Genomic DNA, 24,340 nt, shown 5'->3' with positions numbered 1-24,340 from the left:
GACCACACTTCTCACTGACTGGGTAGGACTGCTGTAACAGTTTAGTTTATAATTAAAAGTTGAAACCTTCGCTGTTTCACTTCATTTGCCATTAAAACTCCCCTAAAAGACGACAGGCATTCATTTTCTTCTCAATCCATTTGCGACATGTATCGGCGCCGTGCGCAGGGCAGCAGGAGCTGAGAGTGCCGGGAATACTCAGCAATACCCAGGACCTGGAGCTTGTGTTTAAGCCGCAGTTCCCTGCCAGCTGGAGACACATTTAACATTCCCTGCATGACTTCAGCAGTTCAGCCGCTTTCCCACATTCCACAGCTGGCCTCCCACCACCACTCAGCCTGCAAGCACACACCACACCGGGGTCATATTCTTGCCATCAATTCTCAAGTAGAACTTGCTTGTGAAAGCACTGAAGAGTTCTGCTTAAAATGTGATGGCACCGTAAGGCCTGAACGTCCTGGCATCTCTGAAGTGGCAAGGCTACATATAAAAAAGTACTTTCCATTTGCTCTTCAGCTCCTCTGTGTTTTATAAAAGGTCTGCATATCTTGGGAGCCACAAAATGGTTGGGTGGCAACCCTGTAAAGTCCCAGAACAAATCCTTACTACTATGAGTAATCCCAGTGCTTTGCAACAGGGCACATTTGGAAAGGAAGTCCTTCAGGACTGCATCCGTGGAGGTTTATTGTTACTAGTCCTTTTTTCTGACTGCAAATTCACGTTGCTTCACGTGCACACCACATCCACTTTTGCCCTTGTGCAGAAGTTAAAAAAAGGAAGCATGGAGTCTGGAGATGTTAATTTTTAATACCATAATTAGCTTAATGGGTTATGGTGGTTTGTAGTTTTTTATGTCTGCAAGCTGAACTGGCTCATGCCTTTTTTTCCATGCTTTTTGTGTCATGAAAAAATAACACATTTCTGGAAGAATTGAAGACATGTAAATTCAATGAATAGTGAGACTTTATGACAGCAACATTCTGGCAATTCATACTTAGAATCTATCTTTAAAAAAACCCCAAAACTATTCAAACAATTTATAGGTTAAGCATCAAGATTTTATGGGGACAACGACTAGGAGGGAAACCTATTTTATTATCTGTATCTGGATTCCTCATTTATCTAATTCCAATCACATCAGTGGTTAGGGACTGTACAAATAAATAATACTCGCACAAAATTAAACCTGCACATGTGGGTGTGTTGGACAGAAAGGTCTACAAATACATTTTAGTTTTCCCTGGAAACAGTGAATGAGACCGAGTGAACATCGACTTTTCGGGGTACAACACGGGACATTAATTCCACTGAAATAATGATTTGCGTGGCTGAAGTAAGCTTGACGTGGATGTATATCAACTGGATGTTTCAAGTCTACTGAGATAATCACAATAGCCGTGAAACTGGTTCATAGATCTGGACAGGGGACCAACACAATGCTCAGGCATTACTCATGTATCATTTCAGGCCTATTTTGGGACATAAATAGGACCTCATCTTTGTGTAGCACCTTACACAGACATGATTTGGATCCAAACATATACCAGAAATTATCTACCAGAAGACACACTTTATTTATGTTTTATCTTTTGATAATTGTTTTAACACTTACTTTACTAATGTTTGAGCGAATGCCTTAAAAATTCAACTAGCCATATTATCATCATACTATAAAGCCATTTGGCCCACATTTTGAAGTAACAGGTAACATCCTCTCTCTTACTTTAAAGAGCCAATTTAAGTCAAAGTTGAAAGTATCACTCAAATAAGATGTTATCTTCCTTTTACAGTTAAAAAAATCAGAAACTTATTTTGTACAAGCTATTTTCTATAAACTCATTTTGAGTGAAGTCCCAGTTTATGAGTTAACAAATAAAATACAGTCTAGCTCTAAACCTAGCTAATATGAATTTATCATGGAAGCAGTGACAACCCCTTATCTGCACAGGGATGGCTGGCACCAGCACACTGAGGGACTAGCTACAGATGCATGCTGTTAGGTATTATTAGAAGAAAAATGTGCTGCCTGTGAGAAGGTAGATTTATAGACATTAAAACTTTATTAAGGCAGAATTATTTACAGCCACAAGACATGCAGTGTAGCACAATATTCTTACAGCCTTAAAGTAAATGTGATAATTGCAATTGAAAGTGAACTAACTGTAATGGCTTTCAGAGTTCATCTCTCTATTCACTGGGCATAAGCCCATTCAAATTGGTGGAAATACTGCTGAAGTTACCCACAGATATCAACAAAAAATTTCCTCACCTAAGATAGCAGGCAAGCCTTTCTAGTCCACAGTGGACACAGCTGTGACTTTACTGATTCATAGCAGCCATGTGCCTTCAGGTTTAGCATTTCCTTTACTCTCCTCAGCCTGCAGTTCTTGCACACCTAAATACCAGTCACTGCCTAAACCCAGAGTGCCCCCACAGGGTGCTTGTTCCCAGCCTACAAGCACAAAGCTATATACCAAGCGTGTTTAGCAAATGGTGAATTCCTCTCAGTCTAGTTAGTGTCCATTGATTTATGTACTTAAGAGCACCAACATTCATTTGACTTTGCAAGACAGTTCTTTGGATTCCCAGAACATACAAAAGCCTCATCTAATTTCAAAAGCAAGAATTCATTAGATATTGAAAGAACTTTTTTGTATTAAAAATATGCAGGACAGGCACTGGCAACAGTTGGCAATGTAGTATCGATCACATCTGGCAGAAAGGCCTAATTCAAAGGACAGTAATTTGAGAAAATTTATTTCAAAGGTAATAAAGTTTCTGTACATTCACAGACAAAAAAAACTTCATGCTGCAGGATTGCTAAAGAAATTGTTTATGTACTACTCACACAAGAGCTGATGCACTATTCCTAAATTCTGTGGTTTTAAAGCAATAACACTGGCATGTCACCATTTTCCAGCTGAATATCTGTCCAGACAAACGAGATGCCAATTTTTAAAACTGAAAAAATTATTACAGAGTAGACACTACTGAGGGATTGAGGGTCTGACAACATAAAATGACGATTAGTCCTCTTGCTATGAGCTCTAGTATAATTATTCTATCATAACTGTAATAAGCTGCAATTTCAGACAATAGCGTGAATAATTTTTGGTCAATGAGCAGTAAAAACTGCTCAGTGAAAGTGAAGAGAATGTATGGTTTAAACATTTTAATTTCAAGTCTACAAATACTACAAAAACCTGGTTTAATCTCTGATGAGTGAGTGTTGTGATTATCTGAAATTGCACAGGATTAGTATTATTCCTTCAGAAAGCAAAGGTCAAGAGGTCTCGATTAAAAAAAATAATATTTGAAAGAAAACATTGACTGTTTGAAGCATTTACGTTTGTAATTTGTTCATTAGCTTTGAACTGCTCTTCTGGATGCTGATGAAAGTTCAGAGCATTTTTCATATACGATACAATTAGTGTTCATCTTTCTGCAGTGTCATCAACTGCATACAACCTAGTTAATTGTCCTAGATTTAAACAAGTCATATACTGCACATTTAAATTCATATCCTACATTGACTTCCATTTTTACATACAGCCATTAATATTAACAGTTTTTCATTAAAAATGCTCATTCAGATATAGTCTCTCCATAAACAGCTTAATAGAAATTGAGTGTGGCAAGTTAATGAAATAACATTAGTTAAAAGCACTACAAGAACTCTCATGATGTATACGTATGCAAAAGCAGTATCCAAAATAATTTCTTTTAAAATAAAAATTAAAAATAACCAGAACAAATATGAAATCATATAGGTGATTCTGGAAATTCCTACTGTTACAATGTGAAACACAAATATTTCTGAGACTAATGACATGCCAAAATGTAGTTCCAACTCAGATTATCCACTTTCAGAGTCTACCAACTGGCTTGTTGCTTTAGCTTTTCTTTATTCCTTCAGTAATTTGTGTTTGCTTTTCTTGGGTTACTATACCAAAGCAAGGATGAGTATATAGATGCTTATTAGTCACAAAAATAAGGGTGCACAAAAAGAGTCAAAATTGATTTTGCAATATGTTAAATAACTATTAGTCCCTACTTGCAACTACCAAATTCAGGTACACATTCACATGTCAGAACTGAGTTCATGTTTTGCTATGTCCTTACCATTATTTTATGTATCTAATTTACTTCTTAAGCTGTATAGGTGAAAATGCAGTTATGGCCCTTAATGCACTCAGCTACCATGGCATAGAATTACAAGTGAATGTTCTCTATTCCTGTTTATGTTGTAAGTTCCAAGAATGACTATCATATGAGTACAATGGAGGCCTTTTTAGCATTATGCTGACATGAAAGAAAAGTTCAGCTATGTTGTTTAATTGTGTATACTCCAGTGCTAGGCAACTCTCCAAACCTTACTGTAAACATTGTTTAAGGTTCATCCAGATCAGCACGATAATGAAGCTTATGCTTTTTACGCTTAGCTTTAAATGACAATTACTTTTCTTTATGGTTTTATATTTACCTGTACTGAAGCACAGTTAGAGACATCATACCAGGCTGACCTTTTTCTTTTACAGAATGATGGGTTGTCCTCTAAAGCCCTGGTCTAATATTCTGTTTACATGGTGTCATTTTCCTGGACAGAGAACTGATCTGTTAACTTTTGTTAGCTTGTCTGGAGAACATATTCATCACAGCCTAACAAATGGCAATATTAGATTAATAAGAAAAAACGTGCATATTCAACAAACATGTTGTTGAATATTTCAATGGAGCAAAAAACAGTTAATAGTTCCACAAACTGTATGGTTACTCTGAAAATATCGTTCATGTTCTAACAAGTATGCATGCACATAATGATGTAAAACTGGCACCATTAACTCTAATATATAATCATTATGAAGTTATTTTTGTAATATAAAGACATCTTCCACTACAAAAATATACAGTTGAGGCCAAAAATATAGGACATGTGTGTTCCTTCAACGGCAAGTTGTTATTAGAAGTGCAGACTGGGTGTGTGTAGGCAGACAATTATGAGACAAAGAACACTACATTCCTGAACTTCAGTTCAATATAAGAAGAAAGTTCATTTCTTGTTCAAAGGACATAATTTACAATGTTCCAAGTTTCTATTATATAAGTGCTTCTGTATTTTATGCTCAGCAGGACAGTGAAATTTCACTGAAGAAACGGCCATTACATTTCATACAAATGCACAGTTTTCATATGAAATCCCTTTTCAGGGATCAGTACTGCAAGATGTGCCTTTTGTAATTAGCTTTTATTTTGCAACGTAACAGAATGACCAGTATAGTATTTCTCCAACCCTAACTACATACGTCTAAAAACTTATGCAAAATTCAATACACCTACATTATCAACGTGTTTGTCAGAATCTAGACAATTCAGAGCTATGGTAAAGACAGGCAAAATACTTCAGGCTTGATCTGCAGAGGTCAGATAGAACTTCAGGTTTTTAATCATGTGAATATTCTTAGCTACATGAATAGTTCCAAATGCTATTCCCATGATTAAGCATTTTAAGAATTGTGACACAGAGCTGAAGGTTGTTAAAGTTGATAGAAATTAAGTATAAGTAAAGAATAACATCTCACTTTGTTGGAACTGAGGTGTACATATAGTTCTTTTGACAATGAGATTAATGTGTTGCTTTGTTCTTTATCAGGTCTCCAATGAGTCTGACATTATCTCCCTAAATATTGAGATTTCCCTAATAGTACCCATTAGTCACAGGATACTGAATGTATATTATGCAACAAAGTTCAAAAAAGTATCAGTCTGTCTTAAACCCAAGGGAATTAGCACACTAAACACTACTACTACCCAGTTTGTCTATACCTTCCTAAATCCATTTTGTCTCCTGTGTTTCACTGAGACATGAAAGCCCTCAGTGGTAGTCACCTTGTGCAAAGGATTCCTAACCTGTGTGGAGGGCTGCCAGGGTGCTTTAATAATATAAAGAGTAATAACCGATAAACTAAATCAATTACCAAGTACCTTGTAGTCTATCACATGCAGTGGCAAACCCAGCTTCCAGAGAAAATCCCCCTGACCACCTGGGCTCATGTGAACAGAACCTCAGGTAAAATAACAAATACAAGAAAAATCTGCATTTCCTTTACTATTTATTTTATTTCAAATAAACATCCTTTTCTATTTCCCACAAGAATTTCCTCTCTGCACGTTTGGCTGGATCCTCAGCAATTCCTTAACGTTGATCAAAGGCAACAGAGAAAGGTCTCCCCAACTATGAGAGCTGTTCAGCCAAAACCATGATCATCGCCTTCCCCACCTGGCACAACAACGCTCAAGGCAGGCAGGAGTATCATGGGAAGAAGACGAGATGGACGGAGTCCAATACCCCCCATTAAACCTGATCAGTATCAGGCTTCAGTTCGTACTGCACATGGTTTCAGAAAAGTGAGTGGGGTTGACTCTACTCCTCCTCTGCTTGAGGACAAAACAGCTCATCTGTACCTGCAGGGGTCTGGGTCACTGTGAAAATGAACGGTCAGGTAATTCTTGTTGATCTTAGGTGCGTTAATATGGACAACAAAGTTCACCAATTTATTTTTTGTTTTCAGTAACTTTTTTTTTAATAAAAGACCACTGAGAGTGCCTTAGTGGATGCCTCTGTGCAGACACCAGTAAGAATTTAGGGATGTTTGCTCCTTCCTTGCTGAAACAAGTCTGTATGTTGGAAATTAATTGGTTAAGATCAGAAATTCCAAACTTAATTGAAGAAAAGAAGAATGTAAAAAGAAATTAAAAATAGGTACTTAAAAGAGCCAAATATAAAACTCTAATAAATGAACTCAAGAAAAAAATTATTCAAAACAAGGCAGGAAATATGAACATACATATTTAAATGCTTCATATATTTATGCTCCAATGCATCTCTAGAAAAAGAAAACTTATATTGTTTATCCAGCATAATGCTCTTTTGCTAGAAAAATATTTAATTTCACGTATTTCTAATGTGTAATTTGATTCTCAGTTCTTAGCTACATATCAGTCATGGGATACATTCCATAGTTATGAAGTATTACCTTGAGAGATTTCATGCTTTCAAGCACACAGCCAATTTCTGCCCTGGGATGCAAATGTACAATTCTCTTTGAAGAAAAGTCACAAAAGTAGAATTTGCTACAGACTGCAACTGAGTTTCTTCTGTATTTTAGAGTTTTTCTATATCAAATTCTACTCAGCATTACTTATTTAACGCCATCCCTCTCCAGTTTTAATTAGAGGGCTATAACTGAGCAGAGTTGGTCTCTCATATCAACACTTAGTGTAATTAAATTAAATATATGTATATGTATACATCATTGAAAATGTGGTTTTTAGAATGCTAAGCAACTTCATATCCATTCTTCTGTGTAACATAACTTTTATTTATAAAACTACTACTATTTAATGTACATGTGTTACTATAAGTATACACACATTTATGTAATTACTCATGTTTTGCACTCCTGCATATCCTAGAAACCTTTCAATTTAAAATTAAATTCAAGATACCTGTGTAACTTCCGTACTTATAATTTTCAAGAAAGGAGACATCAAAAAGAACACGGAGAAATCTCATCTGTGTTCTGCCAAATACTCTGGAGCCCAGTCCTGAATACTGGCAAAATGCTTATTTAGCGAAGTGAATAAATATTCATTGTGCATTTATTTACTTTTGGTATTACTGGATTTAGTCATATAATGAAAACTATTAAAATTATTAATTAGAGGACAATACAGTTAATAGAGTTTTAGTTGACATGAGTTTAGTACATCAAGTCAGCTTAATTAAGTCCTGTCTACATTTGGAAATTTACCAGAACGACTCTGAAATAACCCCTGATATGGATGTGTAGATATGTGAACATCTATATGGAAATTTATAACACTCAATAATTCCAGAAAAGTATTTCCATATAAATTCCTTTATATTTTTAAGTGTAGACAAGCTCTAAATCTTATTATCATCAATATTCTGCACCTTTGATAGCTTTTACTCTCTAACACTCCAGTGTGTTTACTTCAGGATTATCAAACCTTTAAGGCCTCATCCTGGAAAGAAGCAGGAACAGAAGCCTCATGTATGCATAAAAATTGTATCAGATCAATAAAACAATATTTATGAGTAACGGCATGAGAAGGCAATCACATTTCAGAATAAGAATGCCTTTTCTTGTTTAGCAGGCTTTGAAAGTGGATTAAGCTGTTTTGGACAATGGTACTCTTATTCAAGAAGAAAGCTCTACTCACTTGAAATTATTTGGGGATAATTATTCCAGAATACCTAATAAATCCTTATACCTGGCCTTCCACCAGTGCTTGCTGTGCTAGTATTGTGCACGGTGCTTGCACAGCAGTTACCTCGCAAAGATCCCTGCTGCCAGAATACCCGAACTAGATGCCAAATACCGTTCTCAGATGATCACTGCACATGGGAGAGATGCAGGATGAAACTATGGGATTTTAGCATTTTTTGAGGGCTAACATCACCAATACAACCGATAATTTAAAAACAACAAAAAGAAACAAACCCAAAAGCTACAAAAGAGACATTAAACCTGAACAAAATAAAAAGGATCTTCTTTTGGTCAGATGTAGTTATGGCTTCAAGATAGCATACTCGAAGTGCAAAATCACTATTTATTATTTCTGACTCCTTCTCCACAAAATTAAAGCTCTTTTTTGGGCTTTGTTTCTCCACAGGGGTAGACTGTGACAGAAAAATACAAGTTCTGTGTTACCCCTTTGTAACATCATGATCTCCACCACCTCCAAAGGCCACAGCACAGTAGAGTGTGATTCTGGCCACTTCACAAAAAATATGAATATACAAATCATCCCATCTCAGATATAGGAACTGAAAATGCTATTGTCTGGTGATGACTTTAGCACCTCAAACCTTCTCTTGGTCCTGCTTTTCTCTCCAAGTGATCTTAATCTAAACAGAAAGCCCACCTCTCCACTCACCAAAGCAGGCTGGAATGTTATTTCTGTCCAAACACCAGATCCGCTCAGGCTGCTAGGATGGGCTGACTGACACATATCCAGAACAGCATGACTGGACACCTAAGTGAACTGGCATAGTACAAACAGCACAAATGAATGATGAAAACTTTGATATAAGAAAGTATGAATCTGTATGTGTAAAGTTTAAAGACATGAAAATATGTTGCTATAAATTCAAAGTTTCACTCTGGCGATATACTGTATAATTTCAACTGAATTCTATTTTCCATGCAGACTCTTCTAATTTTTTATATTGAGATGGATGCCTTCTGATTTTATTTTCTGTTTAGCCACTTTTGCCAGGAGTAGAGTGTGATACACTATAGTGATATTCTGGCTGCTAAGTGGATGCTAACTCCATTTAGTCTTTGCTATACTGTATATTTTCTTGGATTCAAATTCATGCCAGACCTATTGGAATAAGAGAGTATCTGAATATAGAAAATATCAAAAAGAATAAGAACATCACCATATTACTTAAGAGTGTGTTCAGGAAGTGCTTGCACTTACCCTAGTTTCAGTGTAGTAAGAAAACAGATGTATAATCTACAATAAATAAAAAGAAATGGCAGAGTCTTCAATTCTGAGGAGTTTACCTCTGTAACTTTATCTACAGTATCACAATATGTTTGCACCAGTTAAGAAGCAAAGGTAACTGCCAAATTTGCCCCATGAGTACCTTTTGTCCTCTCACAATCTATATAAAACAAGGCCTTTCCCAGAGGTCTTGCCTGTCATTCCCCAAAACCCTCCATTGTTTTTGTAAAAATAACCTTTCATTCTTGCTGAACTTTAGCAGTCCCCAAACTGAGTTCTTGCAGAATACTGCCTTCAATCTCCTTTTGTTGGGGATGCAACTCCCCATGGATAGCCTGGCAGCTGGAGGTGTCTTCTTGTGCCATGTTCTGGCACACATGCCACAGCCTCTCCACTGAACTGGGTATCTTCTCTTCCCTGCTCTTTTCTCTCTTATTCTTTTCCCTTATCTGTTCTCTACAGGAATTTTCTTCTTGCAAAATTAGTTTTCCTTATATTTTCCCTTCATCCACCTTTGTATTATTCACTTACCTTTTCCTCTTTTCCTATCTCAAATGACAACACAAGGCTCCAGGGACAGGTCTATAGCCAGCTTTTAAGAGCCTATTCAACCTACTTTCAGAAATAAGCTCAATGCTAGGGGGGCAAAGAAAGCAAAGCAGATCGACCCCATGGAACCACCTCCCTTTTGTGCAAACCCACTGCTCCTGAGACCAGCTGCTCTGGGTCTCAATGTGGGAGTAAGGACTAATGGCAGGTAGTTCTTCCAAACGTGTCTAACACCTCAGTGAAGCCAAGATTATATAAAATTACAGAAACCAGACTACTTCTCTGCTATCTCATTGGTATCCTGAGCCATGCTTTCCTTTCCTCTCTTCCAGATGCTATTCCTATAAGTATCAATTATCAAAAGATTCTCACTAAAACTGTGAAATATTTGTCATTCCCAGACATGGCTCTCAGCTTTCTACTCCCAGAAATTCCAGCTCAGTCTCCTGACATCCTCCAGTAATTAGGCAAGCCAGAGTTGCTCAGACTTGTATACAAACCTTGATACCAGCGAGCCTTCTTTCCGCTGTCTCCAAGGGATCCAGAGAAAATGGCTCCTGAATTCTGCTCTAAGGCTATAGGCTGGCATGAACAATAGTCTGGTATGGTCTGGAGATTTTGCAACTCATTTAAATTGAAAAATGGGGGGCTGTAATGAAATAAATATGAAAATTAATGTTATAATGTTTATTATTTCTTGAGATAAAAGTAAGATTCCGGTGCATGATTTTTCTGCAAAGACTAGATTCTATGGTGATTTCAATTAGAGAATACATGGAGCTCAACATCAGTGTCAAGAGAAGGACTAAGGTCTTAATTTATGAAAAAATCATAACTATTACCCATTTTATACATGAATGCCTTCATCATACAGACAGCAACCCAGAATATTTTATAAATAATACACACACATACATACTTCACTAGATTGCCCAATGTCTAAGTTACTTGAAGCACAGATTGCCCTACAGAGCAGACATCACACTGTCAAGAATCAAAGAATAACAATAACTAGTCAATCAAGGAAAATGAATCAACAGTGAATATTTTCTTACAATTGGTAGGTAAATCTAAACGATATATCCAACATTTTAAAAATGTGTATATATAAGTATTATCAACCACCACCAGAGCACAGGGATATGCAGCATCCTCTTTGGATGACAAAAGCAATTGGGTGAGATGCAGCACGCTTTCCATCAATGAGAAAGACAGAATACATTTTGGAAGACAACACTCAGATAAATCCCTACTCTTAAAAAGGTGTGCTGCAGAAATGCCACAAGTTCTGTTTTTCAACACGTATGCATTTCTAAACTTCATATAAATATCAGTAAAAGAGAAGTCATTTATACTAACCTTGACAGAGCTGAATAGAGTGTAAGCAAGCATGGAAAATGACCCATTATATTTCATATGAGTGAAAAAAAAAAAAAGTATTTATTATTCATTTGTTCATTATTCAATTATTCATCTGACATGGAATTACACTTTCAGTTTTAAAAGAAGGAAAGTAGTAGCAGCTATAAAATATGCATAGTTGCTCTTCTGCCTCTTTTCAGGGCAACATGGCACAGTAAACTTCTGTCATACTTCTTTCATTTTTACCACATTTTTTTGCTATTTCTCCCAGAAAGATGCATGGCTACTTAGCATGTAAGTGTCAGATGCTGGATAACACTCCGCCCTAGTTCCAGGACCTCAACTAAATAGAAGTCCAAGAATAGCATTTAAAATTCCTAAGAGCAGAAACATCCTCAAGTACACAAATATCTCTTAATTTCTTCCCAATTCTGTATTTTTGTAAAAATCTTCACTTTTATTTATGTTCAGATAGCCCAGTCACCATCAAGGTAAACACTCTAGGATAAAGAAGAAAATAAATAAGTGTTCAATTAGGTAATTTCTGTGATAATGACTTGGGGTGATAAGGCTGCTGTCTGAAACTTTCTGGCCATGAGGAAGTCATTTTAAGGCCAACTTAATCCTGTTTTAGGTCCAACTTAATCCTGGTTTAGGTCCCTAAATATATATTTCCAGCACCTAACAAGAAACCTGATTTTCACAATTAATGAACAACCACAATCACATTATTTAGTTAGCAGTGTAAAAATGAACTGACATTTGGTGGGCTTTACATGTTTTTCTCATCATCAATCTGGCTGACAGCTATGGCTATGATCTTTTTTATTATTTTTTTTAAGATCCAGTAGAAGCAACACCTTTAAGATTAACTTCAGGGTTTGGGATCATGAGAACTTCCTATTACTGTACCTGCCATTGAAAATCCTTAGAAAATATGGGCGAGTGAGTATATAAAAGACACTGGAAAGAAATGCTAATAAAAGCAGAGCAGGCTAAAGAAGCTGGGTGGGTAGGTTTGGAAGCCCTTCACATATCCATAGCTGCTGCAGCTGATGAACCTACTGTAATTTGGAAGAAAAGTCACTTGACATATAGCAGAACTGTCACTGAAGAGCGACAGGAACACACTAATTCTTCCCATTTTTTTCTGCTAGAAAGTCAGAACACTGCCTTCCTCAGTACTCTTTGCTGTTCCTCTGAATAATGTCTGCTTGGAAAGAAACAAGATTTAATTTGGAGTTAATCATTGTTTTATTTAATTTTTAATCCATGTCCAAGACAAAAATTTATCAACAAATTCAGATCTGATGCAGGAACAAGAAATGTCAGCCTAAATAAGTGGTTTGGTATGAGAATGCATACACATCTGTCACAATTTACATCATAGTTTTATAGCACTTACAATGTTCTGCCAGGAGAAAAACAAATACACAAACCTAAAACCTTAAATTTTAAGCAGCTTGAACAAGTTATTTGCTAAAATGGGATAAGGGAATTTGCACAATGAAGAGATTATTGAAATGTCATTTGCATGTTTGTAGAATGCATGTTCTGTTAAATAAAGGAAGGGAATTCCTTCTATACCTTTCCTTTCCAAAAACCGTATCACAGCTTACAATAATGAGACATAGAAGGATCAGTAACAGTTACTTTAGAGCCTCTTATGTTAACAAAAGTTATCAGGGTCTACCTTAGAGAATCACACACTAGTGTGGAAAGGATGTCTGGAGGTCATCTAGTCCAACTTCCCTCCAAGAGCAAGTTCAACTAGACAAGGTCCTGAGCAACCTGATCCAGTTGAGTTTTTACTGTCTCCAAAAGATTCCAGAACTTCTCTCGGCACCTGTTCAGGTGCCTGGCCACTCTTACGGTGAAAAAAAATTTTCTTCATATCCAATTAGAATTTTCTTATGTCACAACTTGTGTCCCTCCTATTGCCTATTCCCTTCTACAATAAAACTACTACATCTGTAGACAAGGGGAGAGCAGTGAATGTCATTCACACTGATTTTAGCAAGGACTTGGACATTGTGTCCCACTATATTCTTGGACCCAAGGTAAAGACATTATAGTCTGGACAAGTGGACAACTAGATTGGAATGAAACAGGATTGTCAGGCTCAGAGAATCATAGTGAATGAGTTATACTCTACCTGGGGGCTAGTACCAAGTGGAGCACCACAAGGGTCTCCTCCTGGGACTGGTGCGCTAAACATTTTTATATCACCCGGGAAAGAAGAGTCCCTTGCAAGGATACAGGCTGAGGAGTGACTGGCTGGAGAGCAGCTCTGCTAGAACAGACCTGGGCAGTTGTGGCAGACAGCAAGCTGAGCATAAGCCAGCAGCATGTGTGCCTCCTGGGCTGCATTTGGGTGACAGAAGTGACTAACACCCCTTTTGACAGACCCCATCTAGAACACTACATGCAGCTTTGGACTCCGGTAGAAGACATTGATAAGCTGGAGGAAGTTCAGTGGGGAGGGCTGTCAAGATGGCTGGGGGCTGGATCACATGCTCTGTGAAAAGCTGGAGGAATTGGTCTTGTTCAGTCTGGAGAAGAGAAAGCTTTGGTGGGACTTAATAGCAGCTTTCCATTTGTAGAATGGAAATCTCTGAGGAGGTTATCAAGGAGAAGGAGCCAGGTTCTTACAGTGGTGCATGATGTCAGGATGAGTCAATGAGCATAAGCTGAAACAATAGAGGTGCAGACGGGAAATAAGGAAAAAAAAAAAAACACCACGAGGACAGCCAGCATTAGAACAGGTCATGCAGAGAGGCTATGCATTTCCATCTTTGCAGGCTTTCAAGTCCAGACTGGATAAAGCCCTGAGCAACCTGGTCTGGTCTTCTAGATGACCCTACTTTGAGCAGAAAGTTGGATTAGAGAGCTCCTGAAACCCCTTCCAACCTGAATTATCCTGTGATCCTATCCCTATGCACCTCCAAGAAGTGTCTGGTTCCACCTTGTCTATACATTCTCATTTGATAGATTTAAACAGCAATTAGATCTCCCCTTAGCCTTCTCTTCTTAAAGCTAAATAAAGCTGTTTGTTGGACTTGGGGATAAAACAGGGAAAAATACATATTCATCAGAGGAAGGAAAAGTCTCACCCAAAGACAGATATGGAAAGAGTAGAGAACAACCTAAACATATGTACTGAGTATACGGTCCTGTAAAAGGCTTAAACAGAGAGATCAGTGAATTGGAGAAGGAAATTTGGGACTGAGAACAAAGAAACTGTTTTTATTACTCTGGATCTGTGTGTTCACAGAAACTGGAGTTTGACTACTCTTTGTCAATAATTCAGCTACATCAAAGAAACAATCAAATATCACCATTTTTTCCTTCTACCTGGAACAATAAGAATCTGAATTTTTGTCTAACTGACTGGGTCAAAAGAAGTAAGAGGCATTCTGGAGTCTTTGACCCTTTTAATGGAGATGTTTCCTCCTCCAAAATATCTCCATGCATTCTCCTCACTTTAATATGCAATTGTTAAAAGCAAATGGTCACTAATCAGAAAAGCAACCAGGAGGAAACCAGGAGGTCACAGGCACTATTCATGAAATTCAAAGTTTATATCATAAACCCTTCTTAAATGTTTTTTCTAGGAGACAGAATGTTTTAGCTAGTACTTTTCCAAATGAGTCACTAACACCCTTGTCTTAATTCTGCAGCTGCTGCTAATTTGAAGTGCCAGCCTTCTCCCCTCTTTCCCCAGAATGAAATAAAATATCAATGTTGCACTGTGCTGAAAATGGAAAGTTAGATGTAACACTATGCTACAAGGCCTCTGGAAGGTCCATTTACATTCGATTCTTTCTTTCCTCCCAAGCCTATACCTAACTTAAGCCCTCTCAGCAACTTATTTCACACTTTCTTCCACACTCACTGGTCCTAAGAAAGAAAGACAGACTCAAGTGTTTTTTTAACACTTAGTGCACCAACATCTAACACAATTTAAAACAGTAAAAGAAAAAAATAAAGTAATAGAAAAATGATGCTAGCAGTTATCTGCATATATATGCAATCAACAGATTTTGGTAACCTAAGAGCTCTCTTGTATCTTCCTTTGGCTTGGATCTTTTGCCCTTTTGGCCAAGGACATGGGAAGCCTTCTATTTAGAAAAGTTAAGCACCACCATTTTTCTGTACAACAGTGAGACCCAAGAGGATGTACTTTTCTCTGAGACAACTTCACCATAGCTGTGCAAATCTCAGACTCCTTAAGTATCTCACTAGTTGCTCCACTGTAAAAATGTATTACAGTTGGGGGTTTTTGGGTTAGTTTTCAGCCAGACTGGTTTCTTGATTCAGCTTACTGACTGATCATACAAATGCTAGTGCCGGCACAGGGGAAGGGACAGGAATGAGTTGCTGGGGGCAATGGGGAAAGCCAAGACTGCTCTTTTTGGCTGCTGTGCATAGTTATGTAAAATTAAAGTGATTATGTAGCTATGGCCTGAGGGATAGAAGAGGTCACAGATACTACCACAGCCTATAAACTGCTATAGAAATTGTGTCAGTGTGTGTTGCCAAGAGACAAGCAAGGGAATTCAGTTCTTAACCTGTAGTAAAATCCACAAAGTGAAGCCTGTTCGCTCTACATCTCTACAGAAGATCAATACTTTCCTCTCAAAGCACAAGAGTCACCCTGAACATTTTGAGTTGCATTTCGCAGCAGTAAGCTCTGTTTATCTACCTGGAATGATTCTGAAGCACTTTTCACAGGCCTTATGTGTACACTGGGATTTCAGAAATTTAGTTTAAATATATTTTGAAATGTTTCCATCAAGTCAGAGCAATTGAGACTAAATGTATTCTTATGGTATCAGACCATGAACCGAGCACAGTGGCTTCAAAAGCTACCATGAAACAAGTGAGCCATGGTACCTGATTATACCCGTGTCCAGGCTCTTTGTCTTCTTCAGTTCTGAGATAATATAATTCAGCTTAGAACTTAATGAAATTACATTTAAATGCAGGTCTTGGTATTTTCAGCTGAGGAAGACTAAGAAAACACATGAAGTCAGATAGTAATTATCACCTATTAGCCACAGTAAATATGACCTGAATCTGTTGTGTGCCTGTGTTTTGACTGAAATTAATTAAACTCAGAACAGATTTTTATCAGCATGTTTTTCCAACATTTTTCACTTCTTTAACAAAGCAGGTGATTTACCAATAGAAATAGTTGTGATCACTACTTTGCACAGGCGTTAGAAAGTCCATACAACAAAAATGAGTATATAATTTGTAGCATATTTTTGGCTAAATCTGAGCATATATCTTCAAAGGACTACTTCTCAAACCAAAAGCATAATTTCATGAAAAACAATTTGGTTTTTAAACCATTGTTATTCGCTCTCGATTATGAGTACTTGGAAGACTGAAACTGAAATATGTAACTGTACCAAGCTATATTTTCCAGTTTATTGCTACACCTTTGTTCAAACTTCTTTATGGCTATCACAATCAAGTGTCCTTCATCAGGAGCACTGGACTGGTAGCATCAATTACTCTTCTGAGTAAGAGTGATGCATCTGCTATCAACACTGACATCTCAAACTGCTGCTTGGACTTTAAAGCAACTTAAAAATTGTGTCCAAGGTGTTCTCTGTTATCCTAAATAGATATGTTTCTGAAAGGCATTATTTCATAGAAAGATAGATTTAGAAAACAACACTTTACTACACTGTGTTATTCTCCATTGGAAAATTTCAGTAATTTTGTCTATCTTTTCTTTGTTCCTTCAACACTAAGTGGAAGCTTAGACATTTACTCTCAGGAAATTTCGTCCGTGAGACTGAGAGCTGAAGTTTTGTGCTCTAACTAGAAGCAAAGTATTTTGAAGTATAGGATTCCCATTACAAATAAGGTTAAGAATCTAAACAGCATGCTCAACTCTGGTTTAAAAGTAATGAGGAAAAACTATAGTCATTACCAAGAGTAACAGTTGAGTTGTGAAAGAAAACATATTTTAAAGAACTATTTTATGCAAAGAAAATTAACTTCTCCCCCCACAAACTTATTGCACACCTTTCATGACTGCCTTGGGATCCTGCATTGAAGGCAAAGCTAGAAAATACACTAGTACAGATCAGACATACTGTGTAATTCTGGTCTCTTACAGCTGTTGCCTACCTGCTGGATATAAACTTCATAGACACGGTTTTGGAACATACCCAGTGCCTGGAGGGGTTAACAATCAAACATAAAAGGAAAACAGCACTAAATAAATTTTTCAAGTGTTTTTCAAATCATATATTGGTTTATCACTTTTCTGTAAAAGGCAGTCCCATAAGACTATCAGACTCAGGATTGGACTTATACGTCAGCAGTAAAGTTACTACTGAATCAAGGAGAGACCAAGATTTTGTTGACATTTGTTAAATGAGGCCAATCATGCAGTATAAAATTAAGCTCAGCACAGTGTACTCTAGGGATGAGTTTAGACTAAAACTTCTAGAAATTAGAAAGTTAATAAGAACCTGTAATTTCTACCATCAATGATGTGGGGGAAATATTTTTTACTTTGTCATTTGGAAATTCAGTCTCTAGTGCATATATATATTTATACCATTCTTCTCTCTAAAGAGGTTGAATTAAGGGAAGAAAGTCACGGCTTTTTTAAAAACTCTTTTTAAAAGATTCCCTAGAAAAAATATAAAATTGGCACATCGTCTAGATTCCATTGCTACTTCTTGATTCCAGCCCCCATCACACAATCTGTATGTTGCCCTGCCTAACTTTTGCTCCTCCAAAGCGAAGATTTCAAACCACCCCCAAATTAAGCATGGTCAGCATAATCCAAGCATGAATCAAGTTTCTAGTAAATAAAATGTTGCCTATCTGAAATCAAAGACAAAACTCGTGTTGACTTCAATGAAGCCGGTCTTCAAGATGATGATGTTGTTAAGTGCTTCTACATTTCATGTACCTTTAACAGAGTTATTTAGATAAGTACAATGATGTACATCAACATACATGATACATTAATATATGTCCTTCTTGTCTCCAACAAACAATGCAGTGCTCCCAGTGTGGAGTATCTAGGCTTAAACCTTCCTGAAGTCACCACTATTAACAATATATCTGGTTACATCCTGCTTCTAATACATGTTTGCCCATGGGGCTAATCTGATATGACTTCTCAAAACAGTCCCTCCTACAGGCTAATTTAAAACTGGAGTAATTCAAGGCAAGGAGGACGAACATTTGCAGAGTTTTGTATGAATTTCACTCAATCCATTTCCAGAAAGACTTCAGCTTTTGCATACACAAGAATTATTCTAGCAACAGTTTCTAGAAATACTTCCTGAAGGACATATTTCTAGTTCATAGCAAACCACCTGAACTAAACTTCAGAAGTTAAAAGGAGCAGTAACTGAGACCGGGATAGAGATGCCCCACACAAAATAAGCTAGCTGGAACAATTACATGAAACAGTCATTGTGACCAGTGACTGTCTGATGGATGGATGCAAACAGGCATTCCCAGTTTTGGACTGGGATGTTTGGAAGAAGAGAAAATGCTCTTTCTAGAGAACACTCTTCATTTCTCCATATTTTATATCCCCTGACATTAAGAGCTGGAGGGATCACCTCACCACTGGCACTCTCAAGTTCTTCTGGAAATTGGTGAATTTTACACTTCCTTCCCTTCCACAATGTGGTACACTTTTTGAAGGAATTCTTTGGATAGTTGCACAATAAAATCCCAGCCTGGCCAGAATGGGAGAGAACACATTCAAGAGGCTGAGGAGGCTAACAGGATCAGGTAACTGTGCAGCGACAAAACGTTTGCCTGAAGCTAACCTGTGCTTCCTTTTTTTTTTTTCTTTTAACGCTTTTCTAAGACCAGTCAAGAACCGGAGAGAGATCACAATTATGGACAATTAACATAACCTCCCACAATAAGAAGTGTGCAAATTATTTCTATCCAACCTTATAAACATAAACACACATAACTGTGTTACTATAAACTTCTCTTTTACTATGTAAAGATTTTGCAGTCATGGTACATATGGAATAAATCTAACTAAACTGATTAGAATTAGTAATCATTTATGCTGATTAAAATCAGCTCATAAGCTAGTAAAACTTTTTAAAGGGTAACAGACCTGTGCTTGTCACAGAATGCAGTAAGTAAAGGTATTCATTAGCAGCAAACCATTAGAGGGTCCTACTGTTTCTGCTTTAGAAGCATCTGAACCAGAAGGTTCTACATCGGTCTGTTAACTTCATACACTGACACTAAACTGTGGATTATCCAATGTCTCCTAGTAAGTTTTATATCTGCTTTGTTTAACACTACAGTAAGCTTCCTCTTAACTGATTTCCTACTTACTCTGCCATCAACAGGCTTGAATAAAAATTAAATGTTCCCATTTTAAAGTTTGCTGTCAACAGCATGAAAATAAGTTTTTGACATGGCAGAATCTGCCTGCTCACTACAAGTTTACATCAATCTACAGTCCTGCCTACAAACCTACACAAAATTCTAGAAATATTAGTTCTTTTCACAGCTGCCAGGGCACTAATTCTGCAGCTAGCAAATTATACAGTTGGAAGCCCACTCTAAGGTAATTTAGCAAGATTCGCAAGATTTCATTTCTTCTAGGTTGTAGTTACCTAATACCATACAAAAGAAACAAAAAGAAGTATCACATAAATATTGTCTATGACTATTAAAATGCTTGCACTTTAATTAAACCATGCTATCTATAGCAAATGTTGCTGGTTTGTACTAACTCTCTCTTATGTAAAGAGCTTTCCTTTATGATACAGAAACCTATCAGTAAAACTAGTCATATTGTCACATTATTGCCCAAGAAAAAAACAGTAATACAGCTAGTTATCACAATTTATTTGTAAATCATTGTGTGCATCATGTCCCTGAATTCCATGTGATATTTAGGTAAAGGAAAACAAAACATTAAATTCACTTGTATTTCTTACTTGACCAAAGCAAACAGATTGTGGCCTAGAGATGTATATATACATTTTTATTTGTTTATGTGTACTCTAACTGTGTTGTTACATGTTACAGTACTTTGCCTAGCACAGTGAGATTTTACTCCTGGTTAGAGAGGCCTTTAAGCATTAGTAAAACACATACAATCTTAATTACCATCTCTTTCTAAAATGCTGAAATACAAAATCTCTTCATTACAAATAAAATATTAAGTAAGGAAATCAAATACAACTGAGTTGAAATTTGAAAAGCAATGTTACAAAAATATTTTTAAAGAAAGCTTCTAAACCTTTAGAAACATTCATTGAACTTGGAAAATACTTTTGATGCTCTCTGACACGCCATACAATGCTGCAATATAGGAACTGTCCTGAAACATACATTTGTTAGAAGACACAAAAATTTAACAGGTATGTCAAACATATCATTTGACAGAGTAAAAATTGTGGCAGTCACAAATGTAGAAGATTTTACAAGCTTCAGCTTGAAACCATTTTGAACTATTTTTATTACCATAATGATTTTTCATATTAAAAGCCTTACACCTTCTTCCAATGTTTATTTTGTTCACTTCATTTAAATCCATGGTTTCACTAATCTCTTTTGATGCTGAGCTCCCTAAGATTAGGAGGACGGAGGTGCTGAATCACAGCAAATGTTTATATTTCCTCCCAGAATATATGACTGAACCAGCTTGAATACTTCATGAATAAGATTGTGAAGATCATAACAGACAAATACAAAATCTATAACATATTTTGTAGCAATTAAAATAGTTGTCCACGTCAACATTTTAACCTAAAGAGCCATTAGGAATGCATGCAATTACTAACGAATATTTTTGAGCTCTCTACAGAAAAATTAATCTTCAAGCAATTCCCGTCTTCTCCTAATTATCAATTTGCAGTTTATTAGTCAGCAGATTTTCCATCATTACTTAAATAAGGATAAGATGGGAAGCAAAACTTCTAGTCTCAAAATCTCTTGCCTCCCCCAGTGTAATCACGTATCATTACCCATCACACATTCAGCAAAGGCTATTCAATTCTATTATCATTTGTCTTCAATAAAACACAAAGATTTCTTCAGAATTACTGAAATAGTTCATGTACTGGACAACAGGTTGGTTCAGGGCCCAAAGAATAGAACAGCTGAAAACTATGAATTAAATTAATTTTTCTACATGTTCAGAGAGGATCCATAGTGAGAAGATGGCCTGTGTTACTGAATTCTGCATATTTGAATATCAAAACTTACAGTTACTGGTCCTTTTATCTACACCAAGAAGCCACCTTTTCTCTTTTATTTCTTTTATAAAATCAAGATCTCTGAAAACAGAAAACTTTGACTGGATCCCAGATATTTGATTTCATGTGTGTAGGTCAAATGGCTTTGTGTTCTCTCTGCTGAAACAGAATAATGTAATTTCAGGCTGTATAATTTTATAGCAAAGACTGCAAGATGTTTTGAAGATGTCATTGACCGTAATACAAATCAATATGAAATTATCTGTACAGGAAACATTTTCAAAAGATGGTCCATCAAGCTTTCTCACAGGATCATGGATTTCTAGGATCATACTCTAATAACTACAGTAAGCTATTACTGTTTATCTCCCTCTTCAATTATTTACAGGTCAAAAAAGCCAAGTGGCATTGCTTTATATATATATATATTCAATGTTATGTACTTGGTTCATAACTTACTATTGCCACACAAAATCATAACGGTAAAAGTTTCTAACAAAAGCATTTTTTAATTTCAGGATATTTATGTAGTCATACAGCTAAGTGATGCAAAAGGCTGTCCTTTAGGCACTCTACCTTTCTTTAAAACAACGCATTAAAAATATATATCTGAACGGTACTGATTACTCTGCGGCATAATCTTTAAATGGCTACAGACTGTACTGTTTAGCCTGATGTCGATTACACATTTAAGAGATTAGTCATTTCAAATCACCTAAAGACCTTCATCGTATTTCTATCAATTTCTATATATAAGAAAGCACATTTCAAAGCCTCCTCATTGCTGACTTGTAAAACGTCTCATGACTGTCAAATGGAATTTATTTTTCAGCCAAGCAGTATAAATTACATTTCACAATATAGTAACACGGAACATAGTAAAAAGATGAGTTTATCAAGTGTGCAGATAAAAAGAAGGGCATTCTTGTCCTGTCATTGCCACACAGGTAGGACACCTCAATAGAGAGAAAAAAGAAAAAAACCCCACGCCACGGTTATAACCTCTAAAAAAAGTTCACACATTGAAGCCTCATATGGGTCTGTTTTGATTTGTGAGGAGTGACACTGGTGGTTGGAGAGGCTTATGCTAAATGTTCCAGACAGCTGATGCAACCACCTCTGCATCTGCCAGTTTGCAGCATGATGCTTCTAGAGCAGTGGGGCTGGCTGCCCTTACAGACTTGAAGGAGAACGGAAAAAAAAAAAAAAAAAAAGGTGGAGATCCACCACCACAGGAACAACTAACATCAATTTTCCTGCAAACAACAGCTACCCGTGTACAACATTAACCACGAGGAGCTGGACCCTTGACGCGTCTTTAATCCAGTTTGTAAACTGCGAGGTGGCAGCTCACAAAGGTCCAACTCCCCAGACAATGAGTATCCATCCGAGTCCTGCAGCCTCCTCGGTGTCGAGATTTAAGTGGAACTACGGCTACCCCCTCGGAGCAGTAAGCACGCCCTGCCACCCCCCGGGATGCCAGCGCACCCCGCCCCAGCCGGCACCGCGGCCGTGGGCAGCGGCCAGCCCCACTTTGGGGCCTGTCGCCTTAAGTTTGGGTCGTTTCCCCGCGTTCGGCGAAGGCAGCGGGAGCGGGGCCCCGCTAAGCTCCGCTTTGCGGCGGGTGGCCGAGGACGTGGTTGGGAAGGAGGAGACACGCCGAAAGCCCTGGGGAAGAGGAGGGACCGCCGGCGGGAGGGGGAAGGCGAGAGGGAGGGAGACAGGTCGGAGACGGCACAGTCGGGAGCGAGGAGAAGGGGGGGGAGGGCCCGGCGGGGAGCACGGTGGCCGCGGGCGGCCCGGGGGCTCCCGGCGGCGCTCCCGGGGCGGCGGCGGGCGGCAGGAAGGGGCTGCCGGCTCTTTCCTGTCTCCGTCCCCCTGTGCAACCTGACCGCCTCCCCCGGGCCGTGCCCGCGCGGCGGAGCAGGAGCCCCCGGCCGAGCTCCCCGGAGCGGGGCCAGCCTCCGACCCGCCGCGCCGCGCCGTACCCTACCTTCGCCTGCAGATACTGGGGGTAGTAGTAGGTGGTGTACTGGGGGTACATCTGCTGTTTCCACACTTTGCCCATGAAGCTGGAAATGTAGCCTGCAGTGCAGGGACGGGGGGGCACTTTGGGGGGCTCCAGCCGCCTCTCCGTCTCTCTCTCTCTCTCCCTCCTGTCTCGTCCTCTCCTGCGGCGGCGGCTGTGCTCCTCGGCCAAGCCCAGACCTTCCTTCTCCTCCTCCTCCTCCTCCTCCTCCTCCTTCTCCTCCTCCACCCAAAAGCCACAGCGGAGCGGCGGCAGCGGGGGCAGGCGCTCTCGCTCTCTCCCCGGGAGTTCCTGCCAAGTCCCCGCCCGGCCGGGGCCGAGCAGCGGCGGCGGGCCGGCTGGCGGAGCGGCGGCGGGGAGCGCTCGGGGCCGGCGCGGCGGCGGCGGTGCCAGGCGGCGGGGCAGGGCTGGGGGAGGGAGGGAGGAGGGAGGAAAGGGAGAGGGGGCGAGGGGCGGCGCTTAGCCCCGCTCGGCGCCCGCGGAGCGAGCCCCGGCCCCGGCCCGGCGGCCGGGCAGAGCCCGCGGGGCAGGGGGAGCTCCCCCGCGGCGGGCGGCGGGCGGCGCCGCTCGGCCCAAGGGCCGCTTCAGCGGCGGGAGAAGCTGCGGCACCCGGCGGGGAGCGGAGCGGGGGGTTTCC

At 38.8% G+C, this 24,340-nt stretch overlaps 1 protein-coding gene across 3 annotated transcripts in view; it reads right to left on the bottom strand.

Annotated features, from left to right (window-relative positions):
- The window catches only part of RBMS1 (RNA binding motif single stranded interacting protein 1), a 147,008-nt gene extending 123,139 nt beyond the window's left edge, over positions 1–23,869 (bottom strand). For all 3 annotated transcript variants that reach the window (XM_074873364.1, XM_074873363.1, XM_074873365.1), the window contains exon 1: positions 23,668–23,869. In XM_074873364.1, coding sequence (XP_074729465.1) covers positions 23,668–23,742 — 75 coding nt within the window. In that variant the 5' untranslated portion in view covers positions 23,743–23,869. The remainder of the gene's footprint in view (positions 1–23,667) is intronic.
- Positions 23,870–24,340: the final 471 nt, after the last annotated feature.

This window comes from Strix uralensis, chromosome 6 (genome assembly GCF_047716275.1).
Source record: "Strix uralensis isolate ZFMK-TIS-50842 chromosome 6, bStrUra1, whole genome shotgun sequence".
Classification (NCBI taxonomy): Eukaryota; Metazoa; Chordata; class Aves; order Strigiformes; family Strigidae; genus Strix; species Strix uralensis.
The sequence above is the reverse complement of the archived record's forward strand: the minus strand, read 5'-3'. Positions and strand labels throughout refer to the sequence as shown.